Source organism: Bombina bombina, chromosome 11 (genome assembly GCF_027579735.1).
Source record: "Bombina bombina isolate aBomBom1 chromosome 11, aBomBom1.pri, whole genome shotgun sequence".
Taxonomy (NCBI): Eukaryota; Metazoa; Chordata; class Amphibia; order Anura; family Bombinatoridae; genus Bombina; species Bombina bombina.
Window position 1 is genome coordinate 97024418 of NC_069509.1, and position 12463 is coordinate 97036880.

The 12463-nt window shown below is 39.8% G+C and overlaps 1 protein-coding gene across 1 annotated transcript in view; it reads right to left on the reverse strand.

The window, feature by feature from the left end:
• Positions 1–12463, reverse strand: part of PPL (periplakin) — a 173873-nt gene that overhangs the window by 88873 nt on the left and 72537 nt on the right. Inside the window, exon 2 of the mRNA XM_053694509.1 lies at positions 9144–9243. Within this exon, the coding sequence (XP_053550484.1) occupies positions 9144–9243 (100 nt within the window). The remainder of the gene's footprint in view (positions 1–9143; positions 9244–12463) is intronic.

The following is a 12463-nucleotide window of genomic DNA, read 5'->3' on the forward strand; positions in this document are numbered from 1 at the left end:
CTCTCTCCCCCCCTTTTGGCTCTCTTCCCCCCCCCTTTGGTTCCCTCCCCCCCTCTTTGGCTCTCCCCCCCCTCTTTGGCTCCCCCCCCCTTTGGCTCTCTCTCCCCCCTCTTTGGCTCTCTCCCCTCTTTTGCTCTCTCTCCTCTTTGGCTCTCTCTCTCCCCCCCTTTGGCTCTCTCTCCCCCCCTTTTGGCTCTCTCCCCCCTCTTTGACTCTCTCCCCCCCCTCTTTGGCTCTCTCCCCCCCCTCTTTGGCTCTCTCTCCCCCTCCCTCTTTGGCTCTCTCTCCCCCTCCCTCTTTGGCTCTCCCCCCCTTTGGCTCTCTCCCCCCCTTTGGCTCTCTCCCCCCCTTTGGCTCTCCCCTCCCCCCTTTTGGCTCTCCCCTCCCCCCCCCTTTTGGCTCTCCCCTCCCCTTTTGGCTCTCTCCCCCCCCTTTTGGCTCTCCCCTCCCCCCTTTGGCTCTCCCCTCCCCCCTTTGGCTCTCCCCTCCCCCCTTTGGCTCTCCCCTCCCCCCTTTTTGCTCTCTCCCCCCCCCTTTTGGCTCTCTCCCCCCCTTTCGGCTCCCCCCCCCCCCCTTTTGGCTCTCTTACCCCCTTTGGTTCCCCCCCCCCTCTTTGGCTCTCCCCCCCTCTTTGGCTCTCTCTCCCCCCTCTTTGGCTCTCTCCCCTCTTTTGCTCTCTCTCCTCTTTGGCTCTCTCTCTCCCCCCCCTTTGGCTCTTCCCCCCCCTTTTGGCTCTCTCCCCCCTCTTTGGCTCTCTCCCCCCCCCCTCTTTGGCTCTCTCTCCCCCTTCCTCTTTGGCTCTCTCTCCCCCTCCCTCTTTGGCTCTCTCCCCCCCCCCCTCTTTGGCTCTCTCTCCCCCCTCTTTGGCTCTCTCTCCCCCCTCTTTGGCTCTCTTTCCTCTTTGGCTCTCTCTCTCCCCCCTCTTTGGCCCCCCCCCCTTTGGCTCTCCCCCCCCTTTGGCTCTCCCCCCCCTTTGGCTCTCCCCCCCCCCTCCCTTTGGCTCTCACCCCCCTCCCTCTGGCTCTCCCCCCCCTCTCTTTGGCCCTTCTCCCCCCCCTCTCCTGCTCCCTCTCTGGCTCTGTCTTAAAAAGCCTTTGCCTCTCTGGCCACGCCCCCATCGCAGCGACACCAGCCCGGCCACGCCCATCGCCACGTCCGACCACGCCCCTCACGGCACTCGGTCACGCCCCCATTGCGACGCTCCCGTCTGCCATGCTCCCTGACACTCCGCTTCAGTCTTGCTCTGTGCTGAGTGTCAGGATCCAAACGACCAGGTATGTTTGTCACGTGCAGTCTGCATCTGACAAACATACTTGGCCATTTATTATATAGGATGTGTTTAAATAAACATTAAAGGGATATTGTACAGTAGATTTTCATTTGCATAAATGTTTTATAGATTATTCATTTATATAGCCCATCTGGGAGTGTTTTTGCAACAATGTATAGTTTTGCTTATTTTATAATAGCATTGGGCTGGTTTTCAGACTCCTAACCAAGCCCTATAGTTTTAGATGTATACTGATGTCTACAGATTCTAGCTACTATTGTTTGTATAATCTGTCTATTCATATGCAGGGAAGGGGGAGGGGCAGTGTCTGCTGTTCTTGATTCCCCAGCCCACTTCAGTGGGTGTTCCAGCCTAACCTAAACTGGGAGCTTTTTTTAAAAAGGATTTATACTGGATTTTTAGATCAGTATCTGTGCATATCCTTATTTATAGTAGTGTCTATTACATGCAGTTATATGAAAAGGGGTGTATACTGTCCCTTTAAACACCTTGGTATTTTTATATAAAATCTTTAGTTATGTATAGCAAAACAGTTTTACAATATACGTTTATTATTTATTTTGCCTCCTTTATATGTAAATCCTTCTAATTCTCAGAACACCCTGCTGACGTCTCAGTCCTGCTAGATATATGTTCCTAATTGTAATTATTATATAACAACTGTGAAACAATGCATTTTATGCCAAAAGTAAAGGGACACTGAACCCAAATTTTTTTCTTTCATGATTCAGATAGAGCATGTAATTTTAAGCAACTTTCTAATTTACTCCTACTATCAATTGTTCTTCATTCTCTTGCTATCTTTATTTGAAAAGAAAGAATGTAAGTTTAGAAGCCGGCCCATTTTTGGTTCACAACCAGGGTTGTGCTTGCTGATAAATTCATACACCAATAAAAAAGTGCTGTCCAGTGTAATGAGCCAAAAAAAAGCTTAGATGCCTTCTTTTTCAAATAAAGATAGCAAGAGAACGAAGAAAAATTGCTAATACTAGTAAATTAGAAAGTTGCTTAACCCCTTAATGACCACAGCACTTTTCCATTTTCTGTCCGTTTGGGACCAAGGCTATTTTTACATTTTTGCAGTGTTTGTGTTTAGCTGTAATTTTCCTCTTACTCATTTACTGTACCCACACATATTATATACCGTTTTTCTCGCCATTAAATGGACTTTCAAAATATACCATTATTTCCATCATATCTTATAATTTACTATAAAAAATATTATAAAATATGAGGAAAAAATGGAAAAAAACACACTTTTTCTAACTTTGACCCCCAAAATCTGTTACACATCTACAACCACCAAAAAACACCCATGCTAAATAGTTTCTAAATTTTGTCCTGAGTTTAGAAATACCCAATGTTTACATGTTCTTTGCTTTTTTTGCAAGTTATAGGGCCATAAATACAAGTAGCACTTTGCCATTTCCAAACCACTTTTTTTCAAAATTAGTGCTAGTTACATTGGGACACTAATATCTTTCAGGAATCTCTGAATATCCCTTGACATGTATATATTTTATTTTAGTAGACATCCCAAAGTATTGATCTAGGCCCATTTTGGTATATTTCATGCCACCATTTCACCGCCGAATGCGATCAAATAAAAAATTATTTTTACTTTTTCACAAATTTTTTCACAAACTTTAGGTTTCTCACTGAAATTATTTACAAACAACTCATGAAATTATGGAATAAATGGTTGTAAATGCTTCTCTGGGATCCCCTTTGTTCATAAATAGCAGACATATATGGCTTTGGCTTTGCTTTTTGGTAATTAAAAGGCTGCTAAATGCCACTGCGCACCACACGTGTATTATGCCCAGCAGTGAATGGGTTAATTAGGGAGCATGTAGGGAGCTTCTAGGCTTAATTTTAGCTCTAGTGTAGTGAAGTAGACAACCCCAAGTATTGATCTAGGCCCATTTTGGTATATTTCATGCCACCATTTCACCGCCAAAAGCAATCAAATAAAAAAAAATTGTTCACTTTTTCAAACTTTAGGTTTCTCACTAAAATTATTTACAAACAGCTTGTGCAATTATGGCACAAATGGTTTTAAATGCTTCTCTGGGATCCCCTTTGTTCAGAAATAGCAGACATATATGGCTTTGGCGTTGCTTTTTGGTAATTAGAAGGCCGCTAAATGCTGCTGAGCATCACATGTGTATTATGGCCAGCAGTGAAGGGGTTAATTAGGTAGTTTGTAGGGAGCTTGCAGGGTTAATTTTAGCTTTAGTGTAGAGATCAGACTCCCACCTGACACATCCCACCCCCTGATCCCTCCCAAACAGCTCTCTTCCCTCCCCCACCCCACAATTGTCCCCGCCATCTTAAGTACTGGCAGAAAGTCTGCCAGTACTAAAATAAAAGGTATTAAAAAAAAATAATACATTTTTTTTTAGCATATTTACATATGCTGCTATGTAGGGTCCCCCCTTAGCCCCCAACCTCCCTGATCCCCCCAAAATAGCTCCCTAACCCTCCCCCTCTGCCTTATTGGGGCCATCTTGGGTACTGGCAGCTGTCTGCCAGTACCCAGTTTGCAAATAAAAATGTTTTTTTTTATTTATTTATTTTTATTTGTTTCTGTAGTGTAGCTTCCCCCCCACAGTCCAATACCCCACCAGCCAAACCGATCAGCAAATAGATATAATTACCCCTTTGATCCCCACTTCTAACTAAAACATTTCTGTAGCATAGTGGTTCCCACCCGCTCCCTCCCCGTGCACGCGCCCGCCCGGCCTCCCCGTGCACGTGCGCGCGTCCGTGCGCGTCCCCCCCGGTCGTCCCCCGCCCCCGATCCCGCCCCCCTCCGCATCACAAAGGCCATCGATGGCCGCCACCCACCTCCCACACCGGCTCCCACCCACCAACGAACTTAGCCGTTAATGTCCGGTGCAGAGAGGGCCACAGAGTGGCTCTCTCTGCACCGGATGGCTAAAAATGGTTATTGCAGGATGCCTCGATATCGAGGCATCACTGCAATAACCGGAAAGCAGCTGGAAGCGAGCAGGATCGCTTCCAGCTGCTTTCCACACCGAGGACGTGCAGGGTACGTCCTCAGGCGTTAACTGCCTTTTTTTTGAGGACGTACCCTGCACGTCCTCGGTCGTTAAGGGGTTAAAATTGCATGCTCTATCTGAATCACGAAAGAAAAAGAATTGGGCTCAGTGTCCCTTTAATTACTTTGTTACAGCAATTTATTTAAAAAAAAAAAGATTTTCTTTCACAATGTTTAACACAAATCTTTTTTTAAAAAAAAAAGAAACCCTGCAAAGGTTTTAAATACTTAATAAGAAATGTGCCACTCCAGATGAGGATATAGTTGACGAACCAATCAGAAGCTTGCATACACATGTTCTCCAATCACTGACCATAATCCTCCTCTGGAGCAGAATAGGGAGATTCCAACAGTGCAACTTTGACTACTACATAAACCCATTTGAAGGAGTTAAACACAGTAAAATGACTTAAAGGGATAGGAAAGTCAAAATTAAACTAGCATGATTAAGATAGAGCATGTAATTGTAAGACACTTTTAAATTAACTTCTCTTTTCAAATGCGCTTCGTTCTCTTGGTATCCCTTGTTAAAAAAGAATATGCGTATATCCTACACTAGTCGGAGATATCTGCTGATTGGTGCCTGCACACATTTGTCTCTTGTGATTGGCTAACTACATGTGTTCATCTAGCTGCCAATAGAGCAATGCTGTCCATTCAGCAAAGGATAGCAAGATAATGAAGCAAATTTGATAATAGAAGTTAATTGGAAAGTTGTTTAAAATTGTATGTTCTATCCAAATCATCAAATAAATATTTGGGGTTTCCTGTCCCTTTAATATTTGTTTAAAAACAAATTGTACTTACAAAAGCTAGAGTTTTTTTTTTTTACACAAATCTCCCGAGATAAATCCAAATATAATGCAAAAAAAGTATTAATTAAAGAGACAGTCAAGTCAAAATTAAACATTCATGATTTAGACAGACAGGGCATGTAATGTTAAACAACTTTTCAATTTACTTTTATCATTACACTTGCTTGGTTCTCTTGGTATTCTTTGTTGAAGCCTAAGCCCTTGATGGCCGTGCATTTGGACAGTTTTTCGCAGCTAAACAGTGCTAGTTCATGTGTGCCATATAGACAACATTGAGCTCACTCCTGTGGATTTACCTATGAGTCAGCGCTGATTGGCAAACATGCAAGTCTGTCAAAGGAATTGAAATAAGGGGGCCGTCTGCAGAGGCTTAGATAAAAAGTAATCACAGAAGTAAAAAGTATTTTAATATAACCGTGTTGGTTATGCAAAGATGGGGAATGGGTAATAAGATAATTTATCTTAATAACAATTCTGGAGTAGACTGTCCCTTTAAGGTAAGACTCCTGGTCACCCCAGCGTGCTACAGGTACATTAGCTCGTTGGATCCTTACTCCACAGGTGAGAGGGCGCACATATCTGACAAGAATTCAACACCATATATTTTCAGATAGTCAAACAGTGACTCGTATTACAAAAATTGCCTTTAAAGACGCAATAGACATCACTGTCAGCTCTCTGAGCAGGCATGGTCATTAAATACTGGTGCATATGTGCGTATGCCACTGAAAAATAGTAATAACTTTTAGTGGAAGATTTTTGCTAATAGAAGTGTATTGAAAAAAATGCACCCATTAACATTTCATTGTTAACCTTTCTATTCTTCTTAAAGTGAATGTAAATTTTGATGCTAAAGTGCCCGGTTTTTAAAAATTCGATTAAAAACAGGGACTATTTAATTCATGAAAATTTACATTTCACTCCTGCTGTGAAAAAAAATTACCTTTTACTCTTGACAGCAGATCCAGCTTCCTCCACCCGTCGCAAAGCCTCTTCCTGGGTCTAAAATGAATCTGGCTTCCTCCAATCACGGAGTTAAATCAGACACTGATTCCCCCGGGGGGGAAGCCGTGATTGGAGGATGACCCATCCATCATTTCTGACATCAGAATGGCTTGCAACAACCGGAGGAAGCTGGAGCAGCTGTCAAGTTTAAAAGGTAAGTTTTTTTCACAACAGGAGTGAAATGTAAATTTTGATGAATTAAAGTGCCCCTGTTTTAAATCGAATTTTTAAAAACCGGGCATCAAAATTTACATTCACTTTAATATCCTTAATATCTATTAAGGGCCAGATTTATAATAAGGCAGAGTAGTCATGTGCCTACCTGATACTTTAATTAAGATGTCCTCCGGCAGTGAAATAACAGCACTGGGCATGCGCAATGGGAATCTTTGTTAAGGTTGTGGCGAATATTATGCATATGCGGCAACCAGCTTCCCCCACGCATGCTCAATCCCTGCGGCAGCCTTATCAAAGATGGCTGCTGCACACGCCCAGTGCTGTCTTTCACTACCGGCAGCCATCTCCTGTGCAATCAGTGCACAGGAGAGTTCTTCAGATTTTGGTGCCTCACCTGGGCTGTAAATCCGACCCTGTACCTATTGGTTTTCTCATAGACATATGTATTCAATACTGTTCAGATATTTTTTACAATAAACATTTGTAAAGAAAAAGCATGATAAACCTACAAACCATTCTTTTACTTTGAAAATTAGATGGTAAAAATAATTTTTAAAAAAATGAAAAAATAGTGGAAAAGATTGAATATTTGAAAATGCAACCAAGTCTAATCATGCTAATTAGAGTAATTAAAGAAAATTACCTCACACTTGGATTGAAGTGTATAAGATTAATTATGGAAATTATGAATAGTGCAAGATTCCATTTTTGAAATAAGTTACTATGATTATTAATAGGATATAAAAGGGCAAAAAAGTTAAATACTCTAATATGTAAAAGTAGTTTACTACTGCACTATTTTACTATGTGTGTAACCTATACAAGTCAGCTACTGGGAGCTAGCTGTGCAACTGGTGAGCCAATGGCAAGAGGCATTTGTGTGTAGCTACCAGTTACCAACTAGCTCTCAGTAGTGTGCATTACTGCTCATCATCCTATATAAATATGCTTTTCCAACAAGGTATTCCAAGAGAAACGTTTAGATTTAATAACAGAATTGAAAAGTATCTTAAAATCACATGCTTTAACTAAATCAAGATTGTTTATTTGTGACTTTTGTGTCCCTTTAATAATGAGCAATTATTAACAATAACCAACAGATCTCTTAAAGGGACACTGAACCCAAATTTTTTATTTCGCGATTCCGATAGTGCATGCAATTTTAAACAACTTTCTAATTTACTCCTATTATCAAATTTTCTTCGTTCTCTTGCTTTCTTTATTTGAAAAAGAAGGCATCTAAGCTATTTTTTTAGTTCAGAACCATGGAATGCACTTGTTTATTGGTGGATGAATTTACCCACCAATCAGCAAGAACAACACAGTGTGTTCACCAAAAATGGGCCGGCATCTAAACTTACATTCTTGCATTTCAAATAAAGATACCAAGAGAATTAAAAGAATTTGATAATAGGAGTAAATTAGAAAGTTGATTAAAATTGCATGCTCTATCTGAATCACGATAGAAAAAAAAATGTGGGTTCAGTGTCCCTTTAAGGTTGATACAAGAAAAAGTTTTACAGATGTTCAGTTAAATTAAAGATACATTCTATTACAGTATATCATTTAATTCTTTTTCTTGCCAGGCCTTGCACAACATACATGACTTGATTTTAAAGGGAAATTCTGATGCCAAATTAACATTCTTAGATTTGTTATAGAATTTATTTTTTGCATTACTGATCTGCCAGCAAATGGGTTAAACACATAGGTAAATTCTCACTTAAGATCTTGAGTAGGACTGCAGCTACAGGTTGACTCACAAGCCATGTCCTGCTAGGGTTTTGTAATGCTTGTGCCTCACAAGTGGGGACATTACCTATGAGTTTGACCCCTGGGGTTAAACACAGAGTTAGTTAGGGTCAGCAATGTATAAAATGTATGCTCTAACAAATAAGGGCCTACAATTGTCTGCATTAGAATGTAACTTTAATATCAAGTTACACCTGCTATGAAGAGCTTGTGTGTTAAAGGGACAGTCTACACCAGAATTTTTATTGTTTTAAAAGATAGATAATCCCTTTATTACCCATTCCCCAGTTTTGCATAACCAACACAGTTATATTAATATACTTTTAACCTCTGTGATTATCTTGTATCTAAGCCTCTGCAAACTGCCCCTTTATTTCAGTTCTTTCGACAGACTTGCAGTTTAGCCAATCAGTGCCTGCTCCCAGATAACTGCACGAGCACAGCGTTATCTATATGAAATACGTGAACTAACACCCTCTAGTAGTGAAAAACTGTTAAAAAGCATTCTGAAAAGAGGTGGCCATCAAGGTCTAAGAAATTAGCATATGAACCTCCTAGGTTAAGCTTTCAACTAAGAATACCAAGAGAACAAAGCAAAATTGGTGATAAAAGTAAATTGGAAAATTGTTTAAAATGATAAGCTCTATCTGAATCATGAAAGTTTATTTTGGCCTAGACTGTCCCTTTAAATTGCTGATAAATAATGTGTTATATAAACAATATTGAGCGGACCACTTGCTTGCTGCATAGTAAGCAGGTGTTACTAGCTGCTTGTCTAAATTGTAAATGGCTCACAGAGATTAGATGAAGTGAGTTTAAACTAGCATATCAGTATTTTCAATGCATCCTTGACATTGCCTTTAACAATTCATTGAATGTGTGATTTTTTTTCATGCAAATTATAATTTTTTTTCATGATAAAAACAAATAAATGATGAGATTGATGAATGACAATTTAGAATGATTTATTCCTTAATAGAATTTCACCAATCTATTCCAGCCTCCCTCCCCTTCCCTCTGTATGTGTGGTAGCAGGTACCTTCTGGAGCTTGGAATCTGTGTCCACAATATTCCTTTCCACTTCATCTGCATTTTTCTGAAGTCTCTCTATCAGTTCAGAGAGTTCCTTGTTGGAAACACTGGAAGAAGATAAAGAGGGAGAACTGATGTTAGATAGGCACAGCATATTCCTCTCTCAGCTATCAGAGGGCTCTCAGTACTCCCACCCCTCCTGTTCCCACCCCAGAGCTGGCTCTGCTCCAGCCAGAACTGTGTGCCAAGAGCGAGCATGGAGCACGGAGAGGCAGGTTGCCAACTCATTAGCTGGTGACTCACCACGGCCTTTTGTATTACTTTCCAAACTATGTGTGTGCCTAAGCCAGGGGGGATCAGGGGTGTTTTGGTCCTGCCTTGCAGTTTATGCTCTGCAACACCCTAACTATTCCATTGCTGTTGACCTACACATAGCAATGACAACCTGTTATGTACTAGCTATTAACCTCTGCATTGCCAAGAGGAATTCAATTATTTGCCTCTAATTTACTGTGCAGCAATTACTGGTCTGTCATGGATCTTAGTCCATCCCTATTTTGGTTTTGACGTGCAGCTGTCTTCTCGTGCAGTGGCTGCTAACAGCATTGTATGTTATTCATGTTCTGTCTCTCCCTATGGACACAAGCCATTTTTATTTCTTGTGGTATTGTTACTGCTTTAAACACATATTTATTTAACATTAAAGGGACATTAAACACTTTGAGATGGTAATATAAAATGATAAATTGTATATAATAAAACAACTCTGCAATATACTTTCATTATTTATTTTGTCCTCTTTGCCTGTAATTCCATTCTGAAATTGTGAGCTTTTCAGTTCCTGTTAGAAATGGAAGTGCAGAACACTGTTAAATCCAGCACAACCATTGGCTGCACACTCTAGTGACCTATGTATAACTGTCCCTAATTGGCCACAGGAGAGAAGGTAACACAAGTTACAACATGGCAGCTCCCAGTGTTTTATAGACACTAAAACTTTACACTTATTTTGTCACTTTTTAAACAACTAATGAAACTTTAAAAAATACATCTAGATTTTAGTCATGGACTAATCTTTTCTTTGAATGCATCATTCTATCTAGCATGTATTTAGTGTTTAATGTCCCTTTAATAGTTATGTTAATACCATTAGAATGAATTTCCCTGCAAAACAAATTTAACAACTTGTTCCTCTGCAGCTGCATGACTTGCTGGCCTTGCAGTACACCCTACAATCCTATCACCTCTAACTCCTATTATAATGATCTTAGTTCCATGTTTTCCTACCTCCCAATATCTGTTTCATTCTGATGTAGTAATTCTCAAGCCTGCTATAAATCTGAATTAAAGGGACACAAAGCCCAACATTTTTCTTTTGTGATTCAGACACAGCATACCTTTAAAAAAAAAAAAAAAAAAGTTTCTAATTTACTTCTATTATCAAATTTAGTTTGTTCATGGTATTTTTTGTTTAAGAAATATCTAGGTAGGTAGAGTAGCAAATGTATAACTCTTGCAAAACTGCTGCTATATAGGGCATGCTCCTGAGCCTACCCCCTGCATTTCAAGATCGCACACCAAGACAACAAAGAATATTTGATAATAGAAGTAAATTGGAAAGTTGTTTAACCTCTTAAGGACATATGACGGAATTTTTCCGTCATAAAACAATTGAGCAAACTGAAAGCTGTGTCCTTAAAGGGTTAAGGGGTCATAATAGTAAAAAAATTTTTTTTTAAAAATATACTACTGTGTGCTTAGCAATCACAAAGGAGTTAAACACACAGTAGAAGTGCTGCTTTGTACCTTTGAGTACTGCCAGTCTCAAGTAAAACCCGCCAATTATCTAATCAGCAGTGCTAGTCGCGCAAGTCAGATGTACAACTAGTGCACTGGATCAGTGGTGATTTCCGCTTGGAACCTGCAGGCTCTGCTGGTCCTGTGCAGGCTTCTACTATGTGTTTAACCCCTTTGTGTGGGTTAAACACACAGTAGTGTAGGGTCAATAGTCTTAAAATTACATGCTCTAATGAAATAGAATATATATTTTTTTAACTATTTCGGCCCTTTAAAATTGCATTCTCTTTCTGAATCATAAAAGAACAATTTTGTGTTTCATGTCCCTTTAATGTGACACTACTGATTAATTTTATACACATTTGATACCTAATAAATTCCAACACTTTAATATACTTGCGGGAAAACATGAAAATTAATAATTAAAAACACTAGAAAATGTTTCTAAATATAATTAAACATTTTATGAGGAATCATATTTTGAGTTTAAAGGGACAGTAAAGTGAAAATTAAACTTTCACGATTCAGGTAGAGCACACATTTTTAAACAACTTTGCAATTTACTTATTTTATCAAATTTGCTTGTTCTCTTGGTATCCTTTATCAAAGATTAGGCAGACTTAGGAACAGCAATGCACAACTGAGAGCTAGCTGGTGATTGGTGGCTGCATTTTTATGCTTCTTGTCATTGGTTCATTCCACATACTCAGCTAGCTTACAGTATTACACCCCTGCCCTGGAGATGACTTTTCTAAAAGGATACCAAAAGAATGAAGCAAATTTGATAATAGAAGTAAAATGTAAAGTTGTTGAAAATTACATGTTTAATCTGAACTGGGAAAGTTTAATTTTGACTTTACTGCCCTTTTAATATTCTTTTAAATAGGGACTCTGCTGCTTATAACAAGAAATCCCAGATAAGTTTTATACAAAAGGAGATACCTTGTCCTCTAGTGGATTATGCATTTTCCATTTCTAGTAGAACTTGTGAAATCTATCATTGTTTAAGAAAATTTTAAGGGTATATTATTGATTTAATTTGGCCAAAACAGAGTTATAGGTCCTCTCTTTTTATTAGTCTAAACCGGAAGACTACTTGGAAGCTGCTATTTTCACATCCAATGTGATAACCAGGAGGATATTACACACACCACACACATCACACACACCACACATACCACACACACCACACACACCACACATACCACACACACACCACACACACACCACACACACACACACACACACACACACACCACACACACCACACACCACACATACACACACACACACCACACACACACCACACACACACACACACACTGATATAAAACAGATATTGTTTGTGTGTTGGGTGTGTCATTGTCATCCAACAGAGCTGTGGAAGCTGTCCTCTTCAGCCTGTGAGAAATCTGTCCATAAGGATGTATAGTTTAAAATCCTTTTAAATAGCTCTAATGCTTAACAGAGCTTTTAAAGGGACATGAAACCCACATTTTTTCTTTCATGATTCAGACAGAGCATACTAAT